The sequence below is a fragment of the Lytechinus variegatus genome, chromosome 15, assembly GCF_018143015.1.
Source record: "Lytechinus variegatus isolate NC3 chromosome 15, Lvar_3.0, whole genome shotgun sequence".
Taxonomy (NCBI): Eukaryota; Metazoa; Echinodermata; class Echinoidea; order Temnopleuroida; family Toxopneustidae; genus Lytechinus; species Lytechinus variegatus.
In genome coordinates, this window is record NC_054754.1 from 32,692,915 (window position 1) to 32,711,881 (window position 18,967).

Sequence of the window (18,967 nt, forward strand, 5' to 3'; positions counted from 1 at the left end):
TTCTTAATGGAAGGGGGGGGGGGTGGCAATAGCACATGACACTCTAACATTTCAAGGATTTAAATTGATCTGAGCACTGATGTATAGGGATTACCCAAATATTGGATTGATTTTTAATCACAAAATCTTGGATTAAAATCTACATGGTTCAAATCCAAATCTTATGTTCAGCAGGTCTTGATTCACAGCTGTTCTAGATTTATTTAAAGAGTAGAAGCATAAAGGGGATAAGAACAAACACTAACAGTATACATCTCAATCACATGAACTAGACTGAACGCCCAAAACAAACTCAAAGAGTCTAATTAATTGGCTGAGGTCCTGTTAACTTCCTAAAAAGCACACCACATAAAGTTCACTTTCATACCCTAAGTACACAGGAAACAATTCAAATTTCCTCAAGGTTATTTGACATTAGGATGTTCTAGTCTTGGAGCCTAACACCCAATTCTCTGATGCAGCATGTGAATGCTGACCTGTCTTGAGTTGATTTGCATGTACTTTAATACACATATAACCTATTCAAATATTTGATAATGTTTACTTGATTACCGTATTTCTTACTTGTTTACTTTATATACAGAGCCTCCTACCACTACTCCCTAAAATAAAATTTGTTTACTTTGTTTTTTTTTTTATTATGTTTTCTTTGTAATGCACCTGTGAATATTGTTATATTCTATTTGAATTGTTGCATCTAACTGAAATGAAGTATTTTGATAAAATTCAATTACGTACAATGTTGAGCCATTAATAATAAACAAAAAAGTCAACCACTCAAGAAAACAACAGTTTCTTTCCTTGAAAGAAGTGTGAGAGATATTTCTATCCTTGATAATGTAATATAACTGTTATCCATAACTGTTTGACATTTTCTCTTCAGCAAGGCATTATGATTAGCATAGTGATGAGACCCAATGGACTAGATTTGTTTGTTGATACTGAGGGGGGTATTTTTAGCGAAGTCAACTACCTCTCTCCCTCTCACTGCCCGGCAATTACTGTCTTATACTATATGTAGATGCCACATACAAGGATGCAATAATCCGCTTGCCCAATTAAACATATCACGCACATAGTCGATTGATTACATATTGGAATAGTGGGGAAATGGTTGGGTCTAAAAAAAAAAAAGCCTCATTCTTTCCTCTGAATAACTGGGACATCGAAGGACAATTAGTGAAGTCCGTAGTCCTTTTTGGTGCCAAAATTGAGGAAATGTTGATTATTTTATGTATTGCGCATTTCAATGGACTTTACGCATAGCTGCATATTTCAATTTTGTCTTTACCTTTTTTGAAGGAGTGGCTGTGACTGCAATTGTACTTTTTAGGTCAGAATGAACATGGACATGTATCTTCTTGAATTATTTTATTAGTTTACTACCAAAGCAAGTGTGTAATTACATTGACAGGTCAATGAACCAAAATGAGATTCATTCACTCTCAGAAAAGAGATTGAGAGGGGGGGGGGGAGATGATAGCATAATAAAAATTGTCAATGCTGATAACTATCAACATTTAAAATTCCTTCTTTCTACATCCATGATACACCTGGGTCTAGTGTGGCTAAAATAGAATAGTCCCACACCAAAGGGCTTTTGCCAAGGCTACATTCATTTCGCATGCAGTGGTGAAATGTAAATGACAATTGTTGATATGGAATAGCAATCATGGCATTGCTTTGTCATTAAACTCATGTAGTGTGAGAAAGATTGATGAAGGAATACAATAAATGGAGGAAATTCAGTCAAATCTTGCCTGTCATCAGCATCTATTCTGGACAGAAAGCACCCCCCCCCCCCTTCACCCTCCTCAAATCCTCAACCTATACTCAAATTGGCAATATCCTCTTCACAGTAATGTGCTTAACTGTGCCGTTACTTCTCACTCCTTTAAGCTCGTTCTTCTAATTACCCTTCAGAGTCCATGAATGTTTCAGAAATAGCTACTGTGCATATATAAATGACCCTTGTGGGGACAAACGCTTGAAGAACAGATCTTTGCATTGGAATCCCTCCCACTCTTTCCTGTTGTTCAAAATGATATAGCTTTGAACAGCATTTTGTTTTGATGATGCATTCTTTTTTCCCCAGTAACAGAAACATGTAAACCTAAATATCACCAACCTTTACAGCACTAAAAATGTAATATTTTGCTGGTGTTGTTGAATGGGATTGACTAAATCTGCAAAGACCTAGAATACTAATAGTTGTAGATCAACTTGAAAAAGCCAAAATTTTTAAGAGTTACAAGCTCCAATGTACTAATGAGAAGAAAAATCAAAATGAGATAACTTTTGAAAAATTATATAGTCTTGATCACTGGTTTTGGTGAATAATTGTGGTACCACAAGGATATGTTTTGGGACCCCATCTAGTCTCAACAACTAGGATATGGATGTGGTCCAAGGCTGAGGGATATATGTGTTACCATAAAAATTTCATAAATGTAAACCATTTCAACTATCTGCTTAAAAGAACATAGCCTAAGAGACTTCATTTTACCTAGTCACAACTGCTGGGATACCGTTATTGATATACTCCAGACCTTAGTAATGTGTGGTACCACAAGGATAGTTTGTTGGACCATCTTTAAGGATACACATGATATATAGAATACCTTTCTATCCATTTGTCTCTCTCGCTCGATGAGCGGCAGGAGTAGTACTTGCTTCCTAGTGAGGTCTTAATCTGAAAACAATGGTCTTGTCCAAGGATGCTGGAATGGAGAGGACGGACCACCAGATCATTGCCAGCGAGGTCAATGACATCTAACGATGACTGCGGACCCAAGTTGAGGGACTCATGTGACCGTGAGGATTTGACGTGGGACCCGAACATGGTGGGGCTGTAGAGGAGGAAAAGGAAATATGATGAAAGTTGAAAGCATATCGTAAATCTGTAACAAGTCAATTAAAAAGATGACAATGATGATAATCACAGGCAAACATGTGGGTTAACACAATTTGTAAATATCAAAGGGGAAACTGACCAAGGGTTTTTATCAAAAGCATGTAGATGACTTCTTCTTGTAACTCAATAATGACTGTGATTCTCAAGAAGATATGGATCACATCAATGTATTTCCCTTGCCAGTGGAAGAGTATCTGGGTGAGTGTGAACCACAACTACCACTCTATTCAATATGAAATACAAGAACATCATTGATGACATACTCAAACATTAGCATTGAAGAGCAGTCAGTCAACTTCATGCTGTTTCTTCCACAGTACAAATATTTTTCAATGATTTTTATCAACGTTTATTCAACACAACAGTAACCTGTGAGCTTTGCCGCAGCATGTCCAGCTATAAATACCCCTTGCGGGTATGGCTTCTTAGGACTGAAATGAGAATTACGTCAAGGTTTATTCCAAGACATGAAGCAGCGTGTGTCAAGACAATACAACAAGCATTCTTACTCTGGAAAACCAGTTTGTGATTTGAGGATGAGCAAATGATTAACGACAGCTGGTATGTACCACATAGCAAAGGAGTCAGGGCTTCTGAAAGACTAATGTCACACAAGCCTTCCAAGCATCACATTTTCTGACTTCGCAATCTGCTATTCAGAAGGAATGTATTTGAAAATAAATCAAGGAAAAATAGGATTTTTAACTTGCAATGAACATAGATTGACAATTATTGCCATTTCAAGTTTAATCTGTGCAAAAAAAGAGACTTGAGAGATTCATAGTACATACAAACTATTTCAAACAAAATTGGGCATTGATATGAAACATCCTAAGCATAATATGCTATTAAGTGTATGAATATTTGAAGAGTTGAAGACAATGGAAACATAATAAAATGTGTTTATCAATCCGTAATAAATATTTATCGACTGCCATCACATTTCTATGACAAGGTGATGACTAATCTTTACAAAGAAAAACAACATCATGACAGTTTCCTATTAACCAGCTGGGTAGGCCTACAATAAGGTAGTGCTTGGAAGTATTCTGAATCTGTGCATCACACTTTGTTTGAAAGAAAAATTCTGTTCATTAAATTTTTGTTAAAATAACAAAAAACTTGACAAAGTTTAAAAACATTCTGATATCTTAAATGCTTTATTCATGCAAAATAACATGAATTGCCAAATTAATTAATAAGGGGATGGGGATAGGGCTTCAGTCATGATAAACAAACCGTGAAAATGATCATCAAAATAAGACTTAATGTATCTTCAGCCCACTCCCCACTTTAAAAATCATTCTCCAACCACAGTTATTACCCCTAAATATATAGAACTATGCGAAAATAATTGTTTTGGAACAAACAATCAATGGATGAAAAAAATGGTCACTATACTTTTCAACATAATTCCCATTATTGAACTTTTACCAAAGTAGTAGACAGGCTTTTACTAAGTTAGCAAAAGCACAAAGCTAGGGTGGTCCTTTTAATATACCCTTATATTTCTTGAAATTGGACCAGGTACTTTTTGTGAATATGGGTTATTATATAATGTTTCAGCTTTAATTACTGAAACACAACATGTCAAGATTCGTAAGGTTATTAAACTTTATGAAGGAAAAGTTATTTTACCAACCTGATCTGATCAAAGTGATATACTTTATGAAAAGCAGTAATACATGCTTTGATTTATTTCACTTGTATTGTTCAAGAGCAAACATAGGATAAACAGAAACCAAAAATCAAACAAGGTGAAATGAGATCAGAATTAATAAACACCATGAAAACAATGAGTTATGATTGGCTATCACAAAATAACAATAAACTTGGGCTTAGTGACAATTGCTTCAATCAGAAAATTAGAAATGTGAATTAGAAGTCACAAACACAATAGACAGACCCAATGAATTCAATTGGTGGCCTAACATCATTGCAAAAATGATATTGGAAAAGTAGGTTGAAAATAAGAAGCAGTGGAACCCGATACCAAGACCCTACCCATCCCTTTCTGAGCAAAGTTTTTACCGTGGATTCATCCCCAATTAATCTCATCATATCAACTAATCCTGCCTCTTGAGAAACTTTTAACCCCTCCTTGCATCTCTCTGGTCAAATTCAATTTCTTGTTACTGATTTCACTTGGTGTCAATAGTCTAGCTTGCTAGAAATGCTGATTCACTCGTGCTATTCACAGTTAGGTATTAGCCGTTAGTCACCATATAGGACTCTAGATCTAGCACCTGTCAAAAAGCAGGAAATCAACAAAGAAACATTTGAAGAAATGAACAATACAAAAATTGTTTTACAATATAAAGATTACTTCTAGTAATAGGAGTACATGTACTACTGTAAGGTATAAACACTAATTGCCATGTAGCGATCAGGAACATAAAGAAAGTGACAGAGGACTCTTGCATGAAAAAACGTCACATCATGATTTATTTATGCATGCAGTAAAATGCAGATCTAGATCACTTTAGACTAAATGTCATTAGTTTTAATGCTGTATTTATAAAGTAATGTCCGCCCGGGAGAATGATGACCAAACTAATTAAATCCAAGATCATATAATAAAGAAGCATGGCAGATGGTCCATCCGAAACTCACACTAATTGCAAGTTATGCCCAGTAATAATTCTAGACAAAGAGGTGGACAAAGAGATGGATAAAATTACGATGTTTTGTTATGATATAATAATTTACATCAAATTTTGCTTGAGGACATGAAGGTCAATTCCACCTCAATAGAGAAAAATCAGACAAGCACAATGCTGAAAATTTCATCAAAATCGGATGTAAAATACGAAAGTTATGACATTTCAAAGTTTTGCTTATTTTTAACAAAATAGTTATATGAACTAGCCAATTACATCCAAATGAAAGAGTCGATGACGTCACTCACTATTTCTTTTGTTTTTATTGTTTGAATTATGCAATATTTCAATTTTTACGAATTTGACGATTAGGACCTCCTTGCCTGAAGCACAAAATGTTAAAATAATGGAATATTTCACATGACAATGATGAGAAAATCAAAACCATATATCTGTTTTGCGAAATGAATTGAAACTTTAAAATGCCATAACTTTCTTATTTTAAATCTGATTTTGATGAAATTTTCAGTGTTATGCTTGTTGAATTTTTCTCTTTTTATTCAAATCAAGTTTTTGTTGGGGTAGACTTGTCCTTTAAGTTTACAGAATAAATATGGAAATAAATTTGTTTAAATTTAAGTGTATTTTTTCTGGGGGGGGGGGGGGGGTAAAGAATGTGATTGAATTTTAAGATTTCAAATCGGACAATTTTTAGTCTGAAATTTGTGAGATGAGACATTTGGAAATAAATACAATACATTTTGGCCGTATGGAACATATTGTCATAGCAATGACAATAATGAGCAATTTGTGTTTAATGTTACTTTGGTAGTAATGTGCTCCTTGAATAATCAAGCAGAATTAAAAACAAATAAACATTTCTTTTATGTTATACTTCTAAAACATGGTTGTGTGAACATATCGTAATAGTGTGAACTGGATTAGTCACAGCCAAGCATATATTAGTGAAATCAAGATCTGAGAGAAAAAAATACTCCTGCGCCTTGACTCACTTCTTGAAATGGTCTTGAGGGAAAATTCATGAAAATATGTTCACCTGATTAAACTTCACTTTCACTACCAACTCCATAGAATGTCCATCAAGTGCAATTTGGGATGTGAAATAGCAGTTTGATTATCTTTACCATGACCTTTTACCTTGTACTGATTTAATCACTCCCCTGAAAAAAATACCACCATTCCCTTATTTTTACACTATTATTTTTTTTAATGAAATATTAAAAGGAAATAAAAGTCTGAAAAAATAAATGTTTCATATGCAATGTTCTCATAGTAAGTTTTTTTTAAATATAACTAAAATATGACAAGTTATACATGTATATGTGATGATTGTGACCCTACATTGATATATCCAATCAACTTAAATTAAAACATTTTTACTGTTAATAAGAATCATTAAGCAAAGAATACAATTTGCTACAATATAAAAATCCACATAGGGAATACAGTCACACAAAAGAATACAATTAAGGCCATCATTTTTTGGCTCTTATGAATTCCAATACAATAATATCAAAACCAAGTGATAATTAATGAAGGCACTATATACAATCTTATTAATTCAATAACACAGAATAAGGGTCAGACATAGTTTCCCTTCACTGTGACAAGGTTATTAAGCAATAGAGATAAGATTATCTTATCTAGGGAAACTCCCATAACAGCATGTATAAAGTGATAATTGAGATTAAGACAGGATTAACATCTGTCAGTATTATAGATTTGCTGCCCAAATCAATTCACTCCTTTAAACTTCCTACATGTAGAGATATATACCCTTTTCATAAACCTATCCTCCAATTAGCCGCTTTAGAGTAATGCGGATAACTCTTGTCCTCCTCCAATTTTACGACCAAATTATGCTGCTATTAGCCGCCTAATTCATAGTAATTGGGTTTATGAAAGGGGTATAAGTTTGACTTAACTTGACTTTCTCTAAACAACAACAAAGAAGATCATTAAATGTACAATTTACAAGGTACAACTGTCTTAAATTAAATTAATCGCTGAAAATATTCTAAACAATGTCAAACTAAAAAGTTTTTCTTTCATAAAAGAAAGTGTGAGAGGAAGAGCCATCAAATGAAAATTTCATGTCTTCTTGCAGAAGGATCATGATTCGAGAAAAAGTAAATTTTAATCTAAATATTCAAACCAGAAAAACCTTTTTTTTCTTAAAAACAATTGAAACTAAAACTTAATATCAAAGACAATAACAGCTTACCTAACGTGCATAGATATGAGTGAAAACATTTTCATATTTTGTAAATAATCCACCAAAGATGAAAAGTATCTTGAATGATGCTATCAATCCAGAAAGAATTCCTTTCAAGAAACAGCCGAGCTAAGAGAAGAATCTCAGGTATGTGACCTGACCAAGTTCAAGCTCTGGAACCGTTCTTCTTCAAACAATCACTGTGTAATCCACGATTGAGTTCCATAATTGACGAAAATGACTGGTAGAACTCCCGCCGTGAGGTTTTTGAATCAGGAACAAGTCCATATTTGGGAGAACAACAGGAGAAGAGAAGGAACGTTGCAGAAGTCAGCCAGTAATTTGTTTCAACGAGGGTACTTGGATTAACCCTGTAGGGGTGACTACAGGGGGGCACAAATTAGCACGACAGGCTCGCGCTCGAATAATGTTTAAGTTCCTCTCCTGAATTTGATATCTGCTGCTGGCGCTTAGCTCGCAGCGGAGGCAGAGCAGTTGCGGGTTGTTGAGTCGGTTGGAAATGTTTGTTGCTGGTAGTGATAGACTAACGTCCCAGGCTTTTCGTTGAAAACCAGGGAAGCTGTCAAAAGCGCACCGATGAAGGAGATCTGTCAAAATGTGCAGCATTTCAAAATATTCTGGGTTTGAGCCAAGTTCACTGTGACAGTTAGTTTGTAATAACAGTTGACCAAGGTATATATTTGTTTTGTGATTATCCCTTCATACTAATTGATTAGGTGATAGGTATTGGCTATTACTAAGCAGACTGATCACTTATTATTTCTCTACACATTTTCTTTATCTGATATAAAGTCTCATCTTCTATGGTATAAATATCAAAATATGAAAATGTAATTGACTATTAAAGAGAGATGTTTTCATAACATCAATTTGCAAAAATAAAAACTCTTTGAATACTCTGTACTGAAAGAGAATAAAAAGGATTTCACTTAGCCGATTTCCTTAGGCAAACAATTCCAGCTGCAAACCTCCCATCCTCCACTCGTTTTGAAGTTTATCCATAATAAACGAACATTGTTGACATTTAAATTAATTCTATGGGCTTGTTAACAAGCTTATACATGGCTTATGTACTATTATTGAATAAACACAGAGCCTTTACAAATAGGGTTAAAAATCAATACAAATTAAAAAACACAAACAAATGAAAAATGTAGAAATATTTCCTTGTTTGGGGTGAGGGTGTAATGATTAGGTGGTTTCAGACCGCCTCGAAGTTCGCCAGTTCCAGGTATTCTCTGATCGGGAAATTTACCCCGATCAAAAAATACCAGGTATTTTGGTAATGTGAAAGCAAACTACGCGTAATTTCCCCGAAAGAAAATACCCGCTAAATAGTAGGTACTTGGCGAAATTACGAGAACTTTCGTGGGGATTTTTCCAAGGTCGCAGGTATTTTGGCGATGTGAAAGCAAATTACGGGAACTTTTATCCCAGCGTGTCGTTGGGCGCGGCGGCGTGGGTGGCTGCTGGGCTAGAGATTTTGAATCTCCCGCCTTGCCTGCTTATCAGACCACACTGCGCATGCTCGTAACTTCGGGAACTTATCCCGAAGGATGTGTTTCGGGGCGGTGTGAATGCAGGAATAACGGGTATTTTTTAGCCTTAAAAAGTTCTCGTAATTTAACGGGGATTCTTGTGATCGAGGCGGTTTCAAACCGGCTAATGATGCTGATTGACAGACCAACCACATATTTTTATTAACATCTACTGCTTTGTTTTCATTTTGCTAGGTGACAATTAAAAGGAAGTAACTTTACAGACGACCAGCAACAAGATATCCTGTGACAATGTGATCCAGAGTGATAGAACAAAGTCTCTCTTCAAAATAAATCTGATTCAAACATGTTTGTTGTTGTTTGGTTTCTGTTCTTCAGTTTTTGTATTACTTTGGGCCTATCAATTATATCTGTACATATATCTTTCTTTGAGATTCTGCACATGAATATCTCCGTAGCTCCTACTAATTATATGAACAATAAAGCAAAACTGTAATCTGCTTGAATGAAATATATACTTCAGACAGATTTTCCTTTCTTATAGTCCTTCTATGTTGGAACTCAATGGCTGAAATAAAAGAAACCAGTAATTTGTTGTTGGTTTACAGTATCATGATTAATTCAACTTTCCTGAGGATGCTGAATGCTTATGACCACGTTCTCATCTACTTTCTTAAACCAGTTTAACATGTAATGGGAATGCTTAAGCTAGGCAATCTTGTGTTATCATCTGAACCAGTTTTGAAATCCACTTTGCGATGTGGTTTTCAAGACCGCTTTGCCTCATTAAACTCAACTGTTAGGTATAGATGGACAAAAATATTCTTTGAGAATTGATTAGAAATATTGAGAGTGTGTGCATTTTGGACACACTACTCAGAACAATCTTACCCTGCAGTCTCAAATTTTGTGCAAAACATGTGATCCCATAGAAAGCATTCCCATGGCAACAAGATCACTTTAGGTGCAGCAACTTTGGAATCAACGACATGGTAATGAGAATGCTAGAGAAACAATTAATTCTTAGCAGGTTTTGCAAAGTGTTTTAAGGACAACCAGTTCAAGAAAGTAGATGAGAACAAGGTCAAAGTCTTTTGATACACTGATACTTTGCAAAATAGGGTCATTGTTGCAGCAGTGTTTTGGTTTCTCTGTTGAGTTTCGATCTCATTGATCTATGTAATGCAATCAACTATCTATGGACACCAAAAGGGCATTTATTCATGTAGTTGATGTTACTCTGACATAACGTCTTTTTAGCTGTCAGCTGATAATTTAATGAGCTTGTAAAACCAATACCAGATGTGAACATTATCTGTTAGCAAATATGATACTATGTTACAATGAACCAAGTAAATTAGATCAATAACTGACTAGGTAATGAATTGCACACTGAGACCCGATTGGTAAAGAGCTCCGGTCACATACAGATGCCAGACCACCCGAGATCAGATCTGAGGTGATCCGGGGAGAGATCCATGCAGACACCTCCGGCATCCTTGGAGATCTCTCAACTGCCAACACGGCATTTTGGGAGTTTGAAATACTTGGCGTACGCCATCGTAGATTCCGTGTTGTCAGAGGAATTCAGGATGGTATGAGTAGCTGCCCCATTGGTCTATTCAACTGGCATGTTAGTCCATGCTGATGTCCAGTGAAGACACCATGCTCTGCCAGCATAGTCCGTCTATGTGTAGATTTCCCGGATCACAATCAAGGCATTGCTGTGTAGATCTTTTAGCATCCATGTTTATATGTTACTGGGGCATTAGAAGGTCATTATTTAACTTCACTAGAAAGGCGATTCATAAACTGATTGATACTTTGATTGGTTTGTGTTTGATCAGGGAGGTATAAAGGAAGGAATGGAATCTATCTGCTTTTTTTAACCCCATGCTCAATACCACCGATATGATATGCACTTATCTGTATCTGGTAACCATTTAGTTAGAATAATAATAATGATAGTTCATATGAAAAATAAGTGTTTAAACTCATGCATTAAGAAGTAGGGCAGCAGATCATCTCAGCCCTACCTAAAACATTTTCACACTTACATGCAATGTCTATAAAAATATTGATGAAAATGTATGCTGTTCTTTTTCATGGAGGCTTTACTTATACTAGATGTGAAAATACATTCCACTCTCAGTCAATAATAGAATTAGATTTGTGAAAGGTTATTCTGAAAGCCTTATCAGACCATCCTCAGATGTCACTTGGTTGTGCCCTGTTTCCATGGTAATCATGGTAACAAAATTATTTATCTCCATTAAAAAATGTGGAATTGATTTTGATCTGTTTAATCCAATAAAAAAATCATGGCTTCTTTATTCTGAGAACCTGTTGCCATTAAAACAATCCTTCATTTTAGCAGTCTGTGGGAATTGGTCAGGTAGATTTAGGTTTCTCAGGGTTTGTCTCAGTCTTGATGGGAAAGTGAGGTGTACTAATTAGACTACGTTTATGTGGGCATGTCGGGGTCTATAGTGGTTCGTAGTCTTCAATGTCTTTCAAGAGGGTCATGGGTTTGAATCCCAGCCATGGCTAATTTTCTCCAGAATGAACATTTATAACTGTACTCAACCCAAGTGGGGTGACTGGTTACCCATTAATTAGGATTAATTCTTTGAATGCACTGAGTGCTGCTGATAAACTGCTAGCTGTAGCTAAGTCTGGTAATAATAGTTGCGATTTGTGTCCGCTAGCAAAAAAAAAGCGAATACAAATTATTATCATTATTAATGAGTTACATACCTTTCACATTCCTCTATATCTTCCTTTGTGGGTTTGAAAGGTTGCTGACGTTCTCTTTCTATTTTACCAACGCTCTTTGTCCGCTTCAGAGCCTTTTTCATACGATTCGGGATACCCTGCAACATAGAAAAACAAAATAGGCAAATATAAACATATAAATAGCGTCAATTAAACATCATCCCTTGGAACAACACCGAGTGTTTGAAACCTTCATCTATAATAGAGCAATGAAATGAGATAAGGAGATGAGTAAATGATAGGATGCTAGCTTTTATGGTATACTCTAAAATATAATCTTGACAATTTAGCATGTACCATAGCATTAGCAAGCTGAAGTATTGAAATCTTGCAAGTAAACTTACACAATGCACAGAATAAAAATTCATGCCTGGATAAAATTACAAGTCACCTTATCACAATATTTGTGCTCTAAATAATAAAATGATTGAGAAATATAAAGCTGAGCAATTACTTAATTTGAAGTGGTTTCCATATTGTGGTTTTAAGAGTTTCAGATATACCAAATAAAATCAAACTTACACTGTAAGAAAAGAGTATTAAAAGCCTTGATCAGATTAAAAAAAAAATTATCAAAATAAAAAACAATTCTGCATGTGTGAGATGTTAAACTTCAGGTTCATGTAAGCCTATATAATAAAAGTTTTCAAAAACAGAATTTTACATTAAGCTAGTGTGAAAATATAACCAGTCAGAAATAATATTTAAATAGTGCTTCCTCTGATTTATACTTTTCATGTGAACAGGCCCATTTGTCAATTCCTGAGCTGTGAATTGGCTCTCGTTTGTCCCCTGATAGCCGAGCTTCATCCATTATTTGCTCTCATAAAAAATGCAACAGATTCAAGTGCATCGCATCGCCCAGAGTGTATCTCATGTAATAGGACACAGACATAATGTAGGACACGTTATATGAACATATGTTTGGTCAATATGGTGCCAAAGGCTTGGACGGTTTCTATGTCAGTTAAATTCATTCACAATTCAAGAACACTGGTTTCATAATCTCAAAGCTATCTTACACTTATAGTATGAACAAACACCACATCAATTGTCTTATGAATCTGCCGACTGTTGACTGTGTAATCATTTTTATGTCAACTCTTTGTAACAAGAGGTTTTTGTGATTTGGGTAACATATAAACCTATGTAGTGCATATATTCATTCAGTCAGTCAGTCAATATTCATTCATTAATTCCTTCCTCTTTTTTGTCATTACAACCAGCTTCAACATTGCTACTTCCCAATATAGGCACCACCACCACTACCACTACTACCTCTAGCACTACCATCATCATCACTATCATCATCTTCATCACCACAACCCAATAACAAAGAATAAAATTCATTGAAGTCCTGCTAAAGCTTTTGTGTAAGGGTAAGAAATGTGAACTACACTCGCGATGTTGACCTACATGACACAATACCAATAATTCAGTTAAATACTGGCAATGTTAGCCTATTCCGTTATAGAAATAAATAAACATGTAGTCATTTTTCTGATAGGAGTACATCAAATTAATGTTGTAAGTTAGAGCCATTACGGGATCGGAGTGATGGCGGAGGTAATCGTAATCTCATAAAGGTCGCATGACCTCCCGAAAAAGACGCATTATTGTCCAGAATTGTTTACCATGATATTCACCTTCTATACAACATCGTAATGATGGTGGAGGTAATCGTAAACTCTTAAAGGTCGCATGACCTCCCGAAAAGGACGCATTATTATCCAGAGTTGTTTACCATGATATTCACCTTCTCTACAACATCGTAGTGATGGCGGAGGTAATCGTAAACTCATAAAGGTCGCATGACCTCCCGAAAAAGACGCACTAATATCCAAAGTTGTTAGAGATGATTTTCACCTTCTCTACAACATCGTAGTGATGGCGGAGGTAATAGTAATCTCATAAAAGTCGCATGACCTCCCGAAAAAGACGCATTATTATCCAGAGTGGTTAACCATGATATTCACCTTCTCTACAACATCGTAGTGATGGCGGAGGTAATCGTAAACTCTTAAAGGTCGCATGACCTCCCGAAAAAGACGCATTATTATCCAGAGTTGTTTACCGTGATATTCACCTTCTCTACAACATCGTAGTGATGGCGGAGGTAATCGTAAACTCTTAAAGATCGCATGACCTCCCGAAAAAGACGCATTATTATCCAGAGTTGTTTACCGTGATATTCACATTCTCTACAACATCGTAGTGATGGCGGAGGTAATCGTAAACTCTTAAAGGTCGCATGACCTCCCGAAAAAGACGCATTATTATCAAGAGTTATTTACCGTGATATTCACCTTCTCTACAACATCGTAGTGATGGCGGAGGTAATCGTAAACTCTTAAAGGTCGCATGACCTCCCGAAAAGGACGCATTATTATCCAGAGTTGTTTACCATGATATTCACCTTCTCTACAACATCGTAGTGATTGCGGAGGTAATCGTAAACTCTTAAAGGTCGCTTGACCTCCCGAAAAAGACGCATTACTATCCAGAGTTGTTTACCATGATATTCACCTTCTCTACAACATCGTAGTGATGGCGGAGGTAATCGTAAACTCTTAAAGGTCGCATGACCTCCCGAAAAAGACGCATTATTATCCAGAGTTGTTTACCATGATATTCACCTTCTCTACAACATCGTAGTGATGGCGGAGGTAATCGTAAACTCTTAAAGGTCGCTTGACCTCCCGAAAAAGACGCATTATTATCCAGAGTTGTTTACCATGATATTCACCTTCTCTACAACATCGTAGTGATAGCGGAGGTAATCGTAAACTCTTAGAGGACGTATAGTCAGATAGTCGTAAATATTACCGCGCATGTCAGCGTGTTCAACTAAATCTTATTTGCCTCCGCTTAAGATCAAAACATATCGTCTTTTCGTTGTTTTTCTTCCTCCATTTTTGTCGGAGATCAAAACAAATTATCATCATCATCGTTTTGTTCTTCCCCGATTATGTCGGAGATCAAAACAAATCATAATCTTCTTCTCCACCTGCCTTTCCGCTAATATCGGAGATAAAAACAAATCATAATTTTCTTCCCCTTTATCTTCTTTTCCTTCCACCGCTTTTGTCTGAGATCAAAACAAATCACCAGCGCATTTCGACGGCAAACATGTCGCCACGTGTTTTTTGTTGTTGTCTTGTTATGTTTTGGTTTTTTCGATCCGATTTTTTCCCCACTGGTCAAAAATCGGAGTTCGGAAAAATGTAGAAAAAAGGGGGAAATCGGATCGGATCGGGAATTGGAATAAAAATCGGTTACAGCATTACATCAAATCATTCTTTGGCTAGTATACAGCAACATAACATTGATTTATTATAGCAATGATAAAGCACAGTTTCATAACAACTTTTGACTTGAGTTTCATTTCCCTGTCTGTTTAATGGCCTTCCTCTTCAAAAGCACCATCCAAAATGATTTCATAAATCAAGACATTCTTGTTTTCAAACTGCATTGATTTCAAATCACTCTTTGTTTCAAATCCACAATCATATTAATAAAACTGCGATGTATCAGCTTATTCTGAAGTGATGGAATCAAGTCTATAAGTTGCTCCATGCCCTGTGATAGGTGTTCATGAATATGATATCAATCTGATAACTACACTGCTATGATGATTTTGACAGTCAATTAAATAAAATGTTAACATGTAATAATAACATGTTCATTTATATAGCGCTCTTACAATATATAGGCCTAATCGTTTCACAGTGCTTTACACAGTTATGGAATAAAACTTATAATAACTAATACATGTAAATATTATTGATTAAAAAGCAGAGTCTTAAAATGTTTCTTAAATACTTCCAAAGAAGGAGAAAGTCGCATATATCTTGGAAGGTCATTCTATGTACTTGTAGTGATCAAGAATTTCCTCTTTTTTAATTTACTTCCATTTCTTTCCAAAATGATGGGAACATATGATCTATTAGACATTCATCATTAAGTGATTATTATACCTTTGTATTAAAAATTGATATCTCAAAAAACTTTTTTCAAAACAAATAGTCGCCTCATGTTTCTACAATCCTCCCACTTTACAATAATTATCACGTCTTAGGTTGTAAATTATGGGCCTATGCTTGCTAATCTCAACCATCATATGGAATCTACAAATGCACCGACAAACATGGATGACCACATACACCTTTCATTGGGCAACAACCCCCCCCCCTCCCCAATCATTCAGGTTATTCTATGAAAGATTAATCATATATGAAACCAAAAGAGCATTGTAAGAACATCCAAGAAGAAGATAAACTCACCACATAAGAATCATCCTTACTTCCTTGCTTTATAAGAGGATTCATCTTGGTATATTTCCAATAGACTTTATTTTACACAACAGCTGCTGAAATGCACTCCACAATAATGAATGTTGCCAACAATTAACGATGTAGCAAGCATCAAAACCAACTAATTTTTCTCAAATTGTTCCCAAAGGAATAATCTTATGTCACAATCCTGTCTTGCTGTAAACATGCAAAATAACACAATATATGATCCAAAGCTGTATACTATGTACACGATATTGGCCTTGTCTGCTTGAAGGCAATAGGCTTCATTGTGCCTTAATTATTTAACAATATGGCGTAGCTCCGATGGGATTGGAATTCAGGCAGTTAGGACATCCGGAAGAACATTCTCGCTCGTCATATATGTCACGTTGCGCTTCAAGAAACCAATGGCACCTGACATATCAGATGCTAGAAGAATCAACTGAAGATGAGACGTTGGAAAACTTAAGCTGTAACAACCTCAAAAGTACCACCACCTTGCTTCAATATAAGGATGTTAGTAAGATCCAAGCTGTGACAGAACAGCAAAACTAATCTTATTTTTAACTACTGATTAAAACCAAATTTACAGCATTGGCAGACGAAGTGGGATGACCACACCAAAATTAATGACATTTTCATAAAGAAGGATCTTTATTGTCAAGGTTCACCCTGGTGATTGAAGACGATTTCATTAATAATTTAGACCTTTCAGCGATCAACGTACTTTGGAGTAAAAGGTGTAGTTAAATGACAGCTGCTGAATAGCCTTCCTTCAAGACCACGATTACCAAACAATAAAAACAAGACTTAAAATTGATATCAGTTGAAGCAACTAAACACCAACAGAGTATCAAAGAGATGCATGTAATGTAGGCTGTTCTCTTTCAACATAGTATAAAATAAATATTGCAGACTAACTGATTTTTTTTTTCTCCATATTGTACTTTTTGTGAAGCCACAGTGAAAACACATCCAATTCAAAGCATGAGAAACAGGATCAATAACATAAACAAATCCACATGAACGAATGAAAAATTATTGATGATCGACAATATAAAAAGCTCTCAAGAAGATAAAGGCTTTCTATGAATTATGTATACACGGAACCAAGAGACTTGATATGTCTGGTCTTGAATTCACGAATTGACAAGCTCTCCACAATAAATCTCTAAGCAGAAATATTCACTCTTGTATCACTGCATAATAACTAGTCATTTTTCAGAAGTAAACTTGGCTTCTATACCCTTGCTGTGAATCTGATCAAAATTCAGGAAAACCCTTTGGATTTTATGACTTTATAATGGGTTCATTTGTCGCTACCGTGTTCCAAAACTTGGTCGATTGGCCTTTGTATCTGTGAATCCTAGCAATGAATGGTTACAAATATTTCCTGTGGTTGGTTTAAGAGGCGTAGGTGTCCTTTTTGGGGTCATATTGTCCATCCAAGTGATGTAATATAATAACTATTCAGGGGATACAAGGGGGGGGGGGCTGAAATGGAAATGAACTTGAAGATCTAAATATTCCTTTTAAAAATTACAAAAGAAGGGACAAAAACTATTAATAAAAAGGAGAAGAGTTTGCAAGTGACAGTGAGCTTCAATTCCTCGGTAAATATGCCACAAAATATGAGATATCAGTAGGCCATATGTGACATACCTCTCCCCAAATTGCTGAAAATATATAAATGAAGTTTCATGAACATATTCCCATGTTCTCTTCTCTATTTCCAATTTGAGTTGGATGTGAAATGAATAGCATCTGTGATATAGATCCCGATAAAACACAATGAATTGATCTCAAAGTAAGGAGAAGGAACCCCTATACACCCTAGATACGCCCATCATCAATTGATTCTGATATCCCGACATAGAGTCTCATTTGACATCACTTCCTCCTGGGTCTCGTAAAACCAAGCTTAAAGAATGATCACGCACTTGAATTATACAATCAATTGCACATAAGAACTAATGGAATCAATCATGAATACCAGCCTTATGATCATCAATTTAAAAGTTTTGTGTTACCGAACCGTGGTCTCCGGTTCAGACAAGGAAGTGGCTCTCTTCCATCCTCACTGAGCATCCGTGTAAGAACAGTTGCCATGATGATTTGGACAAAGATCAATTTCACATTTGAAGAGATTTCATGATGTTCATCCTCTCTATTAAATTCATCTTCACATTATCTATAATTACAAGACATTTCTGAGCCCATTCCATTCTCATATTAATTTCACAGTTAAATATAGACTTGACTACCAAATTTCTGTGATTCCCATACGCTTTGCACAGGGACTATATGGTTCAGGTGGTCAATGGGTTTTACTGAACACAAAGGGCAATGAATATTGAATTTGCATCACTTTATAGTGATGTTCAACTGCATGTAGGACTTATAAATTGGTCAGGCCCTATGACATAGTTTGCTGAGAAATAATAATATAAAAGAACCAATCTGATTGGTTCCTGGAAGGAAAATTGTTTTGAACAAGGTGCGCATAGAACAAGTTGACAGGTTATTGGCATTTAGTGATGATTGCAAGTTATGGAGCCCTGGTCAAAGATCATCTTTCTAGTCTTCCCATGCTAAATAATATGGCATCATAAATGACTAGTCACATC

The 18,967-nt window shown here is 35.6% G+C and overlaps 1 protein-coding gene across 13 annotated transcripts in view; it reads right to left on the reverse strand.

Moving 5' to 3' along the window:
• The window catches only part of LOC121428463 (ras GTPase-activating protein nGAP-like), a 103,047-nt gene that overhangs the window by 40,792 nt on the left and 43,288 nt on the right, over positions 1-18,967 (reverse strand). For 11 of the 13 annotated variants that reach the window (XR_005971795.1, XM_041625082.1, XM_041625080.1 and 8 more), the window contains 2 exons: positions 12,028-12,143; positions 2,622-2,849 (listed from right to left, as the gene is read on the reverse strand). Coding sequence is in view for 12 of the 13 variants with exons in the window: in XM_041625082.1 (XP_041481016.1) it covers positions 2,622-2,849; positions 12,028-12,143 (344 nt within the window). In the remaining variant the exon portion in view is untranslated. Of the gene's footprint in view, positions 1-2,621; positions 2,850-7,759; positions 8,219-12,027; positions 12,144-16,328; positions 17,618-18,967 lie in introns of those variants that run through there. The other 2 variants (XM_041625083.1, XM_041625089.1) reach the window with 2 other exon arrangements.